Below are 18,201 nucleotides of genomic sequence, written 5' to 3' on the forward strand. Positions count from 1 at the left end.
CTTCTGTGTGGGAATAGAAGGGCGTGAAGATCATGTTCTCGTGTCATCAGTCTCGTCTGGGTAATGCAAACACGCATTAACGGCGCTTTACGAAAGTATGAGGCGAAAGTGTTGTCTTTAGCGATGGTTATAATGCTATAACTCAACCCGGGTATGAGAGTTGACGCTGGTGAAACGAGGAATAGATAATTGTAAGAGAACGAAACATTAATTATCAGGCAGGAACATCTTATAACACAGTCGCTAGACTAAACATAGCATCTTGCATATAGAATGTCTTTTATTTCTCCATGGACGTCATTTGTGCTTTACCAATAACAGGAACCTAGGAACTTAGATGTTTTCTCGCACAAAATTGGCTATATGACATTTTTCCTTCAAACATTTAAAAAAATATATATTCTAATAATATTCCCGGTTTAAACCCTGGACGGACCATAGTTCCCCTAATCTCGTTCATTAGCACCGCTTTGAACATGCATTTATTTCAGTTATATCACGTTGTGCCACGTTGGGTGGGAAATCCCAAAGTCTTAGATGTTTATCACACGGCCATCGGTGCTGACAACCCACGGTGACATGGTGCCACTGTCCTTCAAGACCAGGGTCGTACGATCCTACACGTCCAACAAGTGCAACTCTGGACACAGAATTGTGGCGGGTCAAACGTCTTCCTGTACCTTCTGAGAGCATCTGTTGGTAACACCACGTTGAAGACCGCTGGTGGCTCAATGGATAACAGGCTTGTCTTCTTCAGACATCAGACCTATTACTTCATGTATGGGGCACGGGTCCAGACTCCACTAAGGCGCCGCACTTCGTTATACAGAGAACCAGATACCTAGCATCATAGATTCCAGTTTCAGATTCGACTTATCATATATTACTTCCACATAATGAATGGATGTTTAATTTTATGTTTGAATACTAGTATTTCTTTCCCTGAATTATGGTCAAGGATGACCACTCTGATCCTAATAATTGTAGAGGTATATATTTCATTATTACAGCACCTTCAGAAAGCTCTGTACATCCATCCTCAATACAAGGTGAGGCACTTTGGGCAAGCGCTTGCGACAATTAACGAAGCTTGATTCCGGAAAGGATGTAGCACCATAGATAATATATTTATCCTTCAAACTGTTATTCAACATTATCTCTCTGAACAACGTGGTAAGGTTTGACTATTTGTAGACTTTAAAAGGGCGTTTGATGTCGTTGACAGATCTATGGTTTATTCTAAAATATAGGGGTGTCTCCTCTAAAGGGGTGTGTTCAGGCTAATAATATTTTTTGCCTGACAAGGCTGTGTGATACGTCATTTCCTCAATGTGTATCACTGAACATGCACTACAAATGGACTCATCTGGTGTTCCAGGTGGACAGCTACACACTAATATTATAAAGGTATTTTTGTTCCTCTTTGCAGATGACATTGTCACTGTTACCGATGCTGTCTATGCAAAACAGTATTGATGTCTTGAATTATTTTTGTCATACCTACCATTTGTCAGTTTATCTAGATATTCAAAAGGCGAGTCGAGAGTCGAAAAATGATGTTTTTATAAGCAAACACATGATAAATATTTTATAATATCTTGGATTATTATTTTTTAGATCTTTGTCATGGGTTAATCATGTCTATAACACATCCGTTCAGGCAAAACACATTTTCCGTGGAAGTATAACATAGCTACACATGGTGCAGCCACTACTCCATGATCTTTTAAAAAAATATATGTGATTACTCTATGGTTCTGTAGTATGGGGTTTGATAAATACCAAGAAATAGAAGTTGTACAAATGTTCGCGTGTAACCATATTTTATGTATGAAGCACTCGTCCCCAAATTATTTTGTTAGCGTAGAATGCGGAAGATATTCCATGTAAATATTTGCATGTAAACGTGTTATAAAGAATCGACTTGTTACCACTTCGAGGAAACACTAAAGCATGGGTCTGATGCTTACAAACTCAAAACATGATCAACGTATGTGGTCTGCATCACTTCGGGCTTTCGTTCAAAATCGAACTGACACGTAGTGTAATAACGTAAACTTGTTCAGAACACTGAGAGCATCCACGCTCCTACCAAACGACGTTAACCAAAACGCACCAACTGTGTTACAATGTGTGTGTCTTCCCATCTTTACACACGTTCTAATCACTGCACATCATCCTTCTTTACCTGACCAAAGTCCCTGTAACCGATACGTGTTGGAGAGCGTGGATCAGGTGGCCACAATGCTTGGTATGACAAGTTGCTTGTACAGCTGAACACCCATCCGTCTCCTTGCCGTAACCTGACGGATGGTGCACAGCATATGTTTTGTGGATATTTGTTCGTTGTACCAACTTCTGGTTTGTATGACTCCATTTGGAGGACGTATTAGCCGTCGGGGTGTAAGAGCCAGGCGTCAACGTTGTTTCGCCATTGTGACGTTGCGATAACCTTAACATTTTAGTCACATTCGGGTACATTCATAGCCCTTGTGTTACAGAAAGGCAATTTGTTAGAATAGCTGACGATTGTGACAAAACAATCCATTTAAACACCAAGCTTTCATGTTTAAATCCAACTATAAAAGCGCAGAGAGTTGTTTTTGTCGTGACGTCATCAGTCCCAAAATACACTTGGAGCTACGCCCCTTGGTTTAAAAAGCAACTACGGCAATATCATTCACTTCAAACATAAGTGGTTCCCAGTAAAATTGGAATTGGAAAGAAATACAGAACCAGTTGCTGCTGAAAAAGGATAAATATGAACGTTCTGTGAACTTAAGGTGCATACTAAGGGTAGATGAGCTGCTGATGACGGGGTTTACCGTTTAGGGCGGCGTGGTTGGATTTCCTGATGATTTTTTGGGGCCAGGGTAGCATTATCTGTTGTAATTTCGAACGAACGTTATATGCCGTTGACCCGACATAGTCATGATCTGTCTGGCATCAAAGCCCCATTTGACATTATTAGTTCTGTATCTCTTCGCGAGATTAATAAGTAAACGTAATCACGCTGCACACTGACGTTCATCGGGAAATGAATTACAGTTAGCTTGGCAGTGCTCATCCAGGCGAGGTCACCGTCTTCTGTCGATATTAACTAATGCACTAGACGGACAATCTAAAACTTATGTGCTATGAAACCCATATGTCAGTTTACACTGTCAACTGTCCAAAGACCACCTCCATAGTCAAGTGGATAGAGCGTCTGCCTGGAGAGTTGAAGGTCTACGGCGTCATACTAAAATACGCTAAAAGATGATACTTGTTGTTACCCTGCTGGCGCTCGGAATCAAAGGGATAAAACAAGGACTAATAGGCTCGCAGTAATAAAACTGTGTTTGCGTGGGGTATTCATGTGCAACTGCGACATGGTATCTCAGTGTGCTGGCACATAAAAACCGGTATTAGTCTGCACAGGTGCAAGCGGTCACACACACACACACACACACACACACACACACACACACACACACACGAGCACACACACGAGCACGGACGCATGAACGCCGCTATGGAAGTGCAACAATATTGTAGGCGACGTTCAACCCAGCTTCACTTCTCATCTGCCCAGATGTTTTGCACTTATATCCTGTTGGGTAGGTGTCAATTATTTCTGCACGGTTCTGTGATTCTCAGGTCCTTCTTAGGTGCCAGTTGGAGTAAGCACTTACGTGGACCTTTGAATGTTATAAAGATCCCATGGGAATCCCAGGGTAGTGGAGACCCCAAACATTTAATGCCTGTGTTAGAGGCCATTTAATGCACCCGATTGTCAGGCGCGGTGGCTTGATGTATTTTGTGTAACCGTATACGTTGCTCTGTGTTTTTTATCCTAATGTCAATCACTGGTTTGTCTGGTCCAGGGTCGATTATTTGCAGGCCTTTGTCATACAGCGGGAATATTTCTGAGTGCTGCATTAAACTACAAATAAACAAAACATTTAACATTTTATAGACATATTGAATAAATTGTGCTAATTTAGTGATAATAAATAAATACGTTTTCTCCTTTTGACGAGATGTATAACGTTAGCCTTATCTCAAAGCGTCAATCGGTCAGGGGTATTCATCCTCGCGTCACGTGAAGCCAGTCCATTCATCAAATCTAGGAGCCCGTGTAGAAAAGCAGATAATACCAAACCCAGTCCTTTATATACGGGGGCACGGGTGACCCAGTGGGTTTCACCGAATTGATAAACGTCTGAGACCTGCATCACTTCGGGCTTTCCTCCCAAGCTGACACGCCGCGATATAACTGGAATATTGTTAAAAGCGGCGTCAAACACAACTTACTCACTCCTTTAAATACAGAACCACTACCATGTATAGATGCTCGACAACTTTTGAATTACATCCTCCGGTTTGTGCAGCATATCGATACCAATCACTCACTACGACGTAATCCTTCTGGTGCCATGCACGCGTGGATGCCCTGCTCACGTGCCTGCTGTGTGAAGAGGGGTCTTGGCAGTGTTCTTATTCGCCGTGATTTGGTCGCACCATGCTTCGCTTGTCATTTGTTCGAATCTCATATCCGTCCCGATAATATCAAATGTTATGTCAGAAGTACTGTTCAAGGCGGAAATAATCTGTACTCAAACAAACAGACAGCTTGATACAGCTTATCGCAGTTTCCAGACTAGTGTGATGTATATGATCGGTTTCTGATTGTGTGGTCCAACAGAAGCTTCCACATTAAGCTGATTAACATTCTGGATCATGCTAGACATGACCGCCAAGACGGGACGGGATTAATAAATGACCTTTCCTGTACACGCGTCCTGAATAAGCCACTCTGGGACATAATTAAAGTCATGAATGGGACATTCTTCTGGATGAGGCCTTACGGAATTGCGCTGTATGCTCTACTCATTACTTGTGGAACACCCACACCTGTCATTATATTAAGCAGGCGCCTGGAGACTGGATAGAAACATTAACTTACATATATACACAGAGTATTAGCCGCATGTGTTTATGTATCGTACATGAATATATCAGGAACAAAATATGCGTATAAGCCCTCCAGAAAAGGCTAGTGGACGTTTTGTTTATATATTAATTAATCTCTTTGTCATCTGTCATTCTTAATATAATCGAGTTTTGAAACACATTTCTATTCCCTACAGTAACTTTAGATACCGCGTAGGAATATAAATTCTGAGTCAACTGCCCCATTTGTGATGTAGTGCCATATGGTTGCAGCCATGGCAGTTTGCATGTGGTCTCATACATCGGGAAACAAGCATCCTTCAAGGAACGTCATGCAATAGTGTTGGGGAAAGTAAACCCCACATCCATCTGTATAGCTTACTAAAAGTAGTAAGTACAATGTCTGAAGCCCATTTCCTGTGTCCCCTGCCGTGACATTGCTTGAATATTAGTTAAAGCGGAGTGAAACCATACTCACTCACTAACTCACTCACTACAACAAGAAGTTCCTTCGAGGTGACTTCATTTGCATATTTACCGAATCCTGATACCATGCATGTCTTATTGGTTAAAGCATCGATAGAACTATCTATTATATATCTACATACATAAGCCAAATAACTAAGGTGTCAAAATATATTCTCTATTTGTGAGATCGTTTTTACTTTATTAAATGCATTCGAACACATACACACGTACGCACGCACGCACGCACGCACGCACGCACGTCCACACGCACGCACGCACGCACGCACTACAGTTAACTATGGTTATAACTCAAAAGATCCACATATATACAACTGACGGGACCCAAACACTGTTCGTTATAAGCGTGTTCGTTATAAACTTAGCTTACTGTTTGTGTAAGTATGAATAGAATCTCACCTGAGTGTCTATTGATATCAAATATATCAACACGAGTTGATAAAAGTGGTAAAACTCCGAGGCTTTCATTGTAGCGATATCTTCCGTGGGAGCCAGTTTATATATATAAAGCCAAGGGAAGAAATCATATCTTTCTTTCTTTTAATAATATTCAATCTCAGCATGACGCATAACAGACAAGCATGATACACGTGATGCATAACACTGAACGCGAGCGTACATTGGAGCATAAGACAGCGTAGCCATAGATCATCAGGTACCCCATCACCTCAAGATGTAAGTGAAGCAGACTGCCAAGTAGCAACGTCATTCGACTTGTTAGGTTGCAGTTAGAGTCATAAAATACAAAGTCTGTTCCGAAAATATAAGTGTCATCATCTTAATATGTCTTGGAAATAATATAAATATCACACAATCTGATACTCTGAAAAAAGCCATACACATGCAGTTACCATCCTGACGTTGTGTGTACATGTAAGCCCCAGCCTCAAATACTGGGATGGTTATTAACGTTGAAGTTTCTACATTTTACTGCAGATTATATGCGGATGATGACGACACACTTTTGATGAGCACTGGAATGAATAATAACTCCAACACCATCTCACACATACAACACCACACGTTCCCGTTTACGTACACTGGGCCGTTTTTGGTTTTATGTATCATGGGGATATATTGAGCCGTGTCCTCTCAGATAGATTGCGCCAGTTACTCCCTCAGCACAGTCTTGCTGTGCCCCTCCATGGCACGATTGAGTTGATTCTGTTTACACGTCGTCTATGTCGTGACGGAGACTGAGCTCTCTATCCAAGTAGACTGATGCTGCTGCCTTTGACAGTGTTCCTTGGTTGTCAAACGCCATGGACGACTTGACCACAACGGTGGACATACGGCGTCTCCAACTGCTCGCAAGGTGCAGAAAAGTCCTTCTGAACTTCCGGCCGAGTAAACAATAGAATATGAAATTTGCTGCAGAATTTAACACTTTGGCAATATCGCTAATCAGCTCGAACAGGATCTTCATTTTGGCTCCACAGGTGCCATCTAAACCGACCTTTGAGGGGTCGAATAGTTTACAGAAGGTGTCCTCGAATGCCGGGAATGGATACGCCAGGAAAAAAACCGTTGTAACGGCAATGACCGGCAACGTCAGCCGACGGCCATCGTCCGCGGCACTCTTGGAATGACAGTTATGGCGAATCATTGTAATTTTTTTTACACAGCGTAGTAATAGAATATTGAACACAGTCATTGCCAGCCACGGTAAAACATACATAGCCAGGAGTTGAATATAGATGCTATATACTTTTGTGTAAATATACTGCTTTCCAAACTCTGACAGATGTACCTTGCTCGTCACAGTAGTATAGGATAAATCCAGAGCAACATAATGCGGAATATTGTATATCAAACACCACAGAAATATTCCTAGCGAAATCTTCTTCGCTGATGATAGAGAGAATATAATACGAGCTTTTAACGGCTTAGTGACGGCTACATACCGTTCAATAGTCACCATGAGGGTCATAAAGATGGTTCCGGTTTGGGCAATGTAGCTTACAGGGATGAACAAGACGTAGGTTATCTTATGTATAACGATACTTGTGTCGCTGTTACTCTGCAGGTCGGAGACGCTTTGCCATATGGCGACTATGAGAATGATGTTGTCGTAGATTGCTAGAAGAATGAGGAAGTATGCTGTACTACACCACATTCTCTTCCTCTGGAGGACGATGATCGCTAACGTGTTACCAATGAATCCAAGAATCGCGACACAAAGACCTCCAATTCTGAACGACCTGGCATGGGTAAGAACAAAGAAGAAAACGGCATAGTCCACGTGCTCCGTTTTGTTGGAACTAGTGAAGCTGTAGTAGGTATCATTTTCCTCCATTTTTGATTACAAAAATTAGAAACATTAAATTCCAGGTTGGGCAATATTAAACACGTTCACATTTGACATCCAGTAGATATCCAGCACAATCCGTATGAAGTAAATGAATCTTCATCCTCTTAGATAGCCGATCGTTCTCCTTGTTTAATACTGTGTCATCTTCACGTGGGCACACTTAAGCAGCCAGGTGCTTAGGGGGGTAATCAAGACTTTGGTTATTAACAGCCCTATCGTGGGACAGGAAAAAGTTGTGTGTGTTCACAGAGGCTGATAGCGTGGTCTCTAATGCAGCATGTAATTGCTGATCTTCCCTTCTGCTACAAGTACAGAGCATTTCCTTCACCTACGGACTCTCTGACATGCTAAGTCTCTCCTAGAGCGGTACACCTCAGGCACAGCTATCTGAAATATCCAAATGGTAAAGATGTTACACACATATATTCAACATGTTCACAAAATCAACCAATCAGGAAATAAAACATAGAATTTCCAGCTACCGATGTGCATTGATAAGTAGAAGACAGCTCAAGGACCTTACGTATGTGTGTTTACCATTGCAAAGTATTACTGGATGCCAGATCTAATTCTTAAAACATTTACAAGAAACAGTGACTTTCTGCAGAGTTAAATCTCACTACGCCATAATCCCTAACAAATAAAACTGTTGTGCCTCTAAGCATAACAAAACACCAGCAGTGTTCAGACCGTACTGACAGAAGCTTAACTCTCCTGATGAATTCAAATTGAATACACGAAAGGACGTCAATCCCAATCCGATCAAGCTAAACACTCTGTAATCCTAACAGAGCCAAGCATTCGGTTATAGAGCGGAGGTTTATATTTCTGATACATTCTAATCTTCTCGATAAAGTTAAGAGTTTTTCTATGTTTCTGTGTACATTACCCATTAGTGTTATTTATAAGTATGCTATTGTTGCATGTACATGTATGCTGTTCCATACGATTCTATCTGACACTTCGCAACAGTTCGCAAGTTTAAATCCTGCTTCAGGGATGGTGGTGTCCTGTAACGGAACATATTAAACATTTAAGGGACTGACCAATCGATGCTTCAGATATTTGAAAAAGAAAAATTATCTGACAATGATGTATTGTTTCAAGATTGCAAAGAAGTATTTGAAAAAGAAATAGGTTCATAGCTAAAATTAACAAATATATAGAGGAAAATTCATGTGTCGAGTGAAACATCATGTTTCGCTCATTGAGTGACGGGGGTAAAGGAGATATTTTCACGAATGGCGAAACCAAGAGTGAAAATATCTCCTTTTTTCCCGTCACGAGATGAGAGAAACAATATTTCACGTGACACATGGAATATCCTATTTATTATATACTTTTTGTGTAGTTGTCTACCGGACAATTAAATTATCTCATTACAAATGTAAAACCTTGAACCGTAAATTTTCGCTACTTAACAGACAGGGACGGGTCACCACTAAGTCTTGTATCTGCGCTTAAAAGAGTAGTTTCGTGTTTGCAAACTCATAAAAATATAAACAAAAGTTACAAAAAGCATCAAGAGTCGCGACAATTCTGTATGATACATATAGATATGATTATCCACCAAAAAACGTCTCAATACAAAATAAATTCACATGTACTACAAATATTACATCAGAGATATCATTGATAATGTAAACAACATTACAAAGTAAGTAGTGCTCGTGAACAAGTAACGGGCTATGTTCAAACCAGAAGTGTGCTCTATCCTATCTCCACTGATTTGTTTGTTGTCTCCGTCTGCCGTCAGCAAATACAATGCAACAACAAAATTGAAATACTGGTAATTTAACTGGTAAGGGTTCTTTAATGTATTAAGAGTTTTCGTGCATGCGGACATTACATAAAAGAAGTAAAGGCGACTATGCTTGTCGTAAAAGGCGACTAACGGGATCGGGTGGTCAGGCTCGCTGACTTGGTTGATGCATGTCATCGATTCCAATTGCGTGGATCGATGTTCATGATGTAAATCACTGGATTGTCTGGTCCAGACTCGATTATTTACAGACCGCCGTGATATAGCTGGAATATTGCTGAGTGCGGCGTAAAACAACAAACCAAACCAAACCAAAACATAGAAGAAGTAAGAAATACATTATGTTGATATGTTTGAAAGTATTTGAAACAAGAACGTGATGGATTTTGTTTTCTTGTTGTTGAAATGTATTTCGTATTTGCGTTTTATCACAGCTATCCTAATTATAAAAATAGTCTTCGCGGACAGGAGATTAGATATGACAAACCAATGAGAGCACATACGGCATCTTCAAGATTACGACGACTACTTCTAAAAAAACAGTAAAAATAGCGCCTGGAAGAAGATTCAATTACAAGTACAGATAGCACACACGGGTCATGATATTTATCAACACGCAGGTTCGTGGTATATTTAAAACAGATAGTGTAAGATAAACTAAATGACTTGAACTATATAACGCTCTGCTAAGACACCAAAGCAAAACATTTGATCATTATCTCTACATCTGTTGTAATCCTTATAAGCAGACCGTGCATGATCTCCACGTACAACACAGTTTATGATATATTTATGGTATTAATTTGTATTTGATCGCATCCTGTATCCGTGTTGGTAATAGGTGTGGTGAGTATGTATGCAACATCCAAGCGCACATGAGTATTTAGTCATTTGTTTTACATTCCGGAAGGAATGAGTCAACCGTATACCTATATCTTCATGCATGTTTGCATTATACCTCATACACTTTCAACCATTAGCTGATTCGTAAGAAGCGACAAACGGGATCGGGTGGTCAGGATCGCTGACTTTGTTGATGCATGTCATCGTTTCCCACCTGCGTGGATTGATGCTCATGGTGTCAATTACTGGATTGTCTGGTTCTCTATCCTTGACAACATCTCTGTTTTTAATTCCCCATCATTGACAAACCTACTGAACGTCAGCGAAGAAGGTTAGACGAATAAAGCTGAGAACTAACCATGAACATTAAAGTTTTTATGAGGTACAAATGTAATTACTAATGTGATTAAGCATTCATCTGAAGTTACTGGAAAGTTCCTGTCGGTGCTAATACATTTGTGCCGACATGGCAATCGATCTGATGGTGCAACTGCCTGCCTCTACCCACGCACCTGCTTGTTCTGCCTCTCTGACGCATGTCCGTTCAGCAGCTGTAATAGGACATGCTACAAGAGTATCACTTCACCAGGGGGTGATCCTCAACATACAATAAAAACGGCTAATATAGTCATTAATCTTCCGGAACGAAGTCAATTGCAATCCGCAACAGAGATCATTGGTGAAACTGTTCATTGAATGGATAATTGGGAATATAAGGAAATGAAATTGTGAAGGAGGCTTAACTTTTTGCTACTAAATCTGAATGTATATGGACACAAAAAAGTGACAGCAACCTTGTGTGATCAAAACATTGTTACATTTGTTATATGGGATTAGAAACTACTGCGATTTACATTTAGAGTATTTTAAAGCATATTTTTAATTCACCAGTAACACATATACAACATAATCTACTCTATTTCGGACATATTAACTTCATTCTACCATGAACAGTTGTAATTTGTGTGTGTGTGATTAGAGTCACCTTTTGACATTTCAGAAATGAGAGTCATGGTAGGATCAAAATTATATTGATTTCCCATTAAAATGACTGCTGAAAGCACATCGTAAGAATCGATCCTGATATATCTTCTTGTGCACATCGATTCTTATGATAGCGTGTACTATTTGAACGACACAAGAATCGCAATGCATGGAGGCCACGATGACTCCTGTATCCTATGATCATCGATTACATGGTTAAATTCGGCACAACGCCGTCATGTAACTGTACATAGACCTGGTACCATTACTTATGTGATAGTGATTCATTAACACGTGATCTTCATATTGTCGGAATCAACTCTGCTTCATGCAGAGTTCTCTATTAGATTGAAAAGAGTTTTGTCGCTTGAAATAAATGCACACTGTGCCCTATTTTAAACTTTATATGACTGTCAATCTCAGTTGATGTTTATCACTCATAACGACTTACTCGCCTACTCTAAAGTATTTGAACAGCAAATAGGAGTCTTTGACATGCAGTACAGTCACTGTGTGTTTCGCTAAATAACTAAGGACAATCATCAAGGAAACGTGAATATCTAAACTGAATATTTCGATTGAAAATACCTTATCAACGTGTCTTTTCCTATTTCGTTTTGATTCGTTGGCCGTTGGTTACAGCATTCAAGGTCTTAGTAAGGCTTTTAGTTGTTTCATGGAAGACATGTGGAGGACGTCTCCAAATTTGTCGCATCGTGACCAAAATGATGCTCGATGCAAACCTTAGTTTCACTTGTACCGTAAATGTATGTTCCCTTTTTTTAAAGTGAACGCTAGATTTGCCTTTGAATGTGTTTGTGGCATTTCGCAAACAACTGGTCTCATCATTATTTTTGAAAGTAACTCATATACACATGCTTTCGATATAGATCAAAGCTCTTTTACGCTGTCGTGATACGATACTTGTTATGATGATATCGGAGACGGAATATAACATTTCAAACAATGGGAAAATTAATCATGAACATTTTGCTTGAATTTAGTGAAAAACAACAATTTTAACAAAAATAAACTCTAAATAATCTAACTGAAATGTACATGTATGTATGTGCTTGACACGACTGCACTTCGGTTTGCATTCACATTGTTGACCTGTAATATCTTTTTTACATTTGGCATGAAGCATGTGATTCACACAATGTAAAACTGATGTCAACATGATTCATGGCCCATATTAACCACATCTGATACCAAATAAACAGACATTGACAATAGATAGGAATAGTGATTAACACTGCTGAAACAATAGGTAGCACAGAGACCAAACATTTATAAACTATGAGTTGCTACAAGAGGTGCAGGCCTTATATTTAATTTGTCCATCTGGTGTGTCTTGATAAGTTCTTGGCTAATATGATCACAAATAGTGCTGGAAGTGTGTTTTACACATCTTAAATAGGTTACATGTTGTTATGTTAAGAAGTTCGACATGTTTCTATCATTTTCCAAAAGGACGTTATTGTTGTTGCGAAGTTGAGTTTTATTTTGAGGGGATGAGTTTTGTGACGAGTGCTATCGATACGCAGGGTGCTCACACCGTTTCGCGATAACCAGAATCATCACTATTTGATAGTGATTCTTTAACACATGCTTGTGATATAGTCTGACACGTGCAAAGGACGAGTAGATATTTCTTATGATTATGGAAATGCTTGTGTCGTTTTATCATAATCCTATTTTGTTTTCTATTAACCCGTAAGATAGCCCTGTTTGGAATGCCCTTTCAATTTTTATCTCCAGATTTCCGAAGACGTGTTAACACAATCCATGGCCATATGGTCAGAGGAAGTGTTACATAGTAGCAGTATTTTTATTTCAATCTCTGTGGCAATGAAGTACAGGACTTAACAGAACTCAACCGATTATTTCGGGACAGGGAATTTAGCCTTTGACACAGGTGCAAGAGCAATCACTTATAAAAAGTATTCTCAAATGATCTGCTTTTATCACAGTCTTATCTATCCTGTCACAAGCCCTGAGGTGGTTCAGACGCTTACATAATTCAACCAGTTGGGAATGCTAATGTCTACCTGCGATGAATGCAGTTCTACCAACCTCTAAAGTTACATTATGTATCTGTGAACCTCAAGATGTTCGACAGGACATTTAGTAGGACATAAATGTGTTTTCTTCCTTCCGTGAATGCATCATGTGGTCGACGAGATTGAACATATCCGTCCACATCGACGTGCGTGTCCTGTCAATGGACACGTCAGTACACATTAGATTGACTGTGAAAAGAGATTTCTTCTGCATTCGTAACACTACTGATCAATATTACTTAGATAGATTGGGCCTTATAAAGGAGACCGGAGGGAAAGACACGACAGCATGTTCTGTGTATTTTCTACACACCTACTTCTACACATGTAAATGTGCGACTACACGTTCTACGCAGTTACACTTTCTACACAGTTACACTTTCTACACAATTACACGTTCTACACAGTTACACGTTCTACACAGTTACACTTTCTACACAGTTACACGTTCTACATAGCTACACGTTCCACACAGCTACACGTTATACACAGCTACACGTTCTACACAATCACACGCTCTACACAATTACACGTTCTACACAACTACACGTTCTACACAACTACACGTTCTACACAGTTACACGTCCTACACAACTACACGTTCTACACAGTTACACGTTCTATACAGCTACACGTTCTACACAATTACACGTTCTACACAGCTACACGTTCTACACAGTTACACGTCCTACACAACTACACGTTTCTACACAGCTACACATTCTACATAGCTACACGTTCTACACAGCTACACATTCTACATAGCTACACGTTCTACACAGTTACACGTTCTACACAGTTACACGCTCTACACAATTACACGTTCTACACAATTACACGTTCTACACAGCTACACGTTCTACACAGTTACACGTCCTACACAACTACACGTTCTACACAGCTACATATTCTACATAGCTACACGTTCTACACAGCTACACATTCTACATAGCTACACGTTCTACACAGCTACACGTTCTACACAAATGGACGCACCATACAAGTGCAAGTATATAATGACAACATGTTCTACACAACTGTAAGTTTGAGTAGTTTATTGCAAGTGTGTTTTGGCCGGTTGGGGCCGTTTGTATATTAGTGACAGTCAGCTGAATGTGATAGGGATCAAAATGGACGCAGAAATGGAACAGAACGAGTACCGAGGAACCATCAAGTTTTTTAATTCTAGAGAAAAATACTCCCGAAGAAATTCATGACCGCACGTCACTAGTATATGGGGATACGTTCCCTAGCTATTCCACTGTTAAACGTTGGGCAGCTATCTTTAAGGCTGGGCGAACAAGCCTTGGTGATGACCCTAGGTCTGGACGTCCCTCAACTTCCATCCATGAAGATTCAATCAAGGAAATAGAAAAAAATATATATACACTCAGATAGACGTATTACCATTGCTGAACTTGAGGAAGACACAGGTCTAAGGCATGGATCCATTCCAACTATTATTCATGAACATTTACTGATGACTAAGATATCTGCTCGTTGAGTGCCAAATTCTAAATTCTGATCTTAATGAAAACAACTGACATTGGTTGAGGAAATTTAGAGCTAACTGAGAAGGATTTCGTCAAATTCAAAAAGAGATTAGCAACCGGTATTGAAACGTGGGTTTACAACTATGATCCCGAGTCAAAACGTCAATCCATGGAATTGCACCATTCCTCTTTCCCGGCACCAGAGACATTCAAGTCTTCAAGATCAGTGAAGTAAGTCATTGCCACTGTGTATTAGGGATGCCATGGGTGTGATCCATGTTGATTACTTAGAAAGTCAAAAGACGATTACCGGTGCCTACTGTGCCTGAGAAATTCTATCAAAGAGTGAGTGTGTGAGTGAGTGAGTATGGTTTTACGCCGTTTTTAGCAATATTCAGCAGGGGAGACCAGAAATCGGCTTCCCACAATGTACCCATGTCGGGAATCGAACCCGGGTCGTCGGCGTGACGAGCGAACGCTTTAACCACTAGGCTACCCGACGCCCCTTCTATCAAAGAAAAGCGGCGACATGACAATGCCCATCTTCTCACACCTCTCAATGTGCGTTCGAGGAGTTTCCTTACCCTCCATACTCGCCAGACCTGGCATCAAGTGATTTCCACAAATTATTGAACCCACTTCAGAAACCGAACCCGGGTCTTCTGCGTGATCAGCAAACGTTTCATCTACTTGGCTACCCCTTTTCCCTTCAAGCTCTTACTGATGAAAAGATATGTCCTGCTCCATAGTAAATAAAGGCGACAAAAAAAGAAGTCTGTGCTGAAGGTAGAGTCGAATGGACCATTCCGACTATATCAGGAGCATGTGTTTATGAATAACTACCAAATAATGAGATTCCAGGTGTTCGCGAAAATGTGACCGCATCCTGCCCTACCGGGTGCTCCCGTCACAAACACATGAAAAGGCAAGTCAAATATTACGTATGTGAAGAAGAGATGAATACCATCTGTTTTCAAAACGTCTGAGGTGGAGTCAAAATAAATCTGCTGCAGCTAACACCATAAGACTAAGGCATTCTTATATGTATGTCAAATGATCATATACCAAAGCATTACTGATACCTATAGACTCATAACACGGAACCATCTATACTGAGCACAGTCAATCGATGATCGCATTACTTAAATACTGAAAAGCAAAACGTTATCTTAGAAACTAATATCAAGTATTCCAGAGTTCACAAACCACCTACACCTTCAAATACGGCCTAATTCATAACAACAATCTACTGTTATCCCGAAACTCAAATCACATCACGCTACGCTGAATATCTATGCTCATTGCATCACGCTCGGGGAGTTATGGATAGCTCAACAAGAAGATCGATGTGCTCTCTGAATTATCTGTGACCTTCCACAACAACAAACTCAACTTCAAAATAAGCTAGTTAAGTAAGTTCATTCTCATAAATAAAATATACCTGGAGTGAACACATGCGACTTTAAACATATATGTACTTCGCCAGTGTGTATTTGATTTGGTTTTTACATTGTACTGTTATGGTAACATGAAGACGTATTTGATATGTTTAGTAATGGCATAATATCTACATTACGTATCCAAAAATACGGGTTGCTATAGGTGTTAAACAGGTCATAGGCATTCGCCCAAACCATGAACGTCCTACACTTGGCATGGAACCATGTGATATTAGAGCGTGACAGTGACCGACACTATGAGATGCCCTCACCATACCGTTATGGGTCTGGAATGCTACATTTCAATAACAGATTGTCCTGGGTACGCCGAACACATGATACGAGGGATTCTGCTGTTGGTACCGCGAGCGCCGCATCGATTGCTTAGCCATGAATGCGTACACTTTTATGATACAGACGAGGCATACAGAACGCGATTAAGAAGATCACAACGACTGAAGTGTCCTCGACTGCGTTCACAGTTGCAGTGACTGAGTCACCTTATGATGGGGATGTGTTTACAGATAAAACGCTTGTTTCACAAGATAAAAAGTACCGAAAAGTTTTTGAATGCTGATTTGTTAAAAAAAACCATCGATATGACAATAAGTAAAAATGCGTGATGTATAAATCTTCCACAATAATACCACCAAAAAAGGCAAATGAGCAACTGAGTGTGACCTTTTATAGAGAGTGTGATATTCGGACAACACTGATGACTTGTATGAGCATTTTAAACATATTAATGAAAATCATGAAACGGAAGACATTGACCATGCGGATTAAAGGACTACTTGTGTTATACTCGTATTTGCACCCTAGTCCGAACTATTGAAGCAAAGAAAACAGAACCTATTCTGTCAGACTAGCCCAATGAACATGCATATGAATATTTACATTTTACCTCAACATGCATGCAACAACTGTGGTGAAATTAATGAGCGGTACTCCTTTGATGTCGTTTTTTTCCTTGTACCCGGGGCGCCACATCTCGTGACAATAAACCGTGTCTAAGCCCTTAATGGCCCCGGTAAGGCTTTACCTCCTAAATAACAAATATGGCGCTCTCGGTCGGTCGCCACCATTAAACGTACTTATGCCAGCCCATCACAATTAATTACTGCAATGCCAGTGCTACCAAAGCGCTAGGGTTCAATTCCATGATACCAGATTGTCATGTTATCTCCTTTTATTGCCTGCCCTCCCGTGCACCTTTAGACATACTCCGGACGATGTCCGTAAACTTGATTGACAAGTGATGTACAGGTCACAGCCGCGACGTGAGTCTTCAAGAAGACTTTGGAATACATGCACTGTCAACGATGTCCGTGGTAACATGCTTCTGCGCAGCATGGAGAGTTGGTTGTGTTCAACACGATCATTATTAGGGTAAGTTGGCAGGGTAATACTTTGCGTGCACTTGGGTTCCTTCACCAAGCTCTGTTAGCCTGGTTGCAGAGGCTCAGATGATCTGAGTCTAAAGTCCACATCATCCATGCCTCAAGCATCTACGCTTTCATCCTTCAATTTTGGCTGTTTTTTCTCAAAGCCAACTAAACTAAATTTTATTATTTTCAGTCGGCTATTTCCTTTAGATTATCCCTCCAGCCTCAAGGCTAAGTTTGCCTCTCTTGTTAACATATCACGCCATGAATGCCGTTAAACAGAGCTTTGCATGTTTTACCACTTCCTCATGCTAGGGCGTTGAGGTCCATTGATGTTCTGTAGTAAGTACACGTAACTGTATCTTTTATATATGTCAAGGATATGGATACATCCGTACATACATACATCGTACACCTAAAATGCCTGCCGTGCAAGCGGAACAGGCCCAAATAAAGGGGAACAACTCTTACAGAACATATCATCGAATATATAACTTAAC

The 18,201-nt window shown here is 40.3% G+C and overlaps 1 protein-coding gene across 2 annotated transcripts in view; it reads right to left on the reverse strand.

Moving 5' to 3' along the window:
* Positions 1-5,975: 5,975 nt before the first annotated feature.
* Positions 5,976-18,201, reverse strand: part of LOC139445024 (FMRFamide receptor-like) — a 72,637-nt gene continuing 60,411 nt past the window's right edge. For both annotated transcript variants that reach the window (XM_071226096.1, XM_071226088.1), the window contains exon 2: positions 5,976-8,119. In XM_071226096.1, coding sequence (XP_071082197.1) covers positions 6,590-7,717 — 1,128 coding nt within the window. In that variant the 5' untranslated portion in view covers positions 7,718-8,119 and the 3' untranslated portion in view covers positions 5,976-6,589. The remainder of the gene's footprint in view (positions 8,120-18,201) is intronic.

This window comes from Haliotis cracherodii, unplaced genomic scaffold (assembly GCF_022045235.1).
Source record: "Haliotis cracherodii isolate W230 unplaced genomic scaffold, xgHalCrac1.p SCAF_10, whole genome shotgun sequence".
Classification (NCBI taxonomy): Eukaryota; Metazoa; Mollusca; class Gastropoda; order Lepetellida; family Haliotidae; genus Haliotis; species Haliotis cracherodii.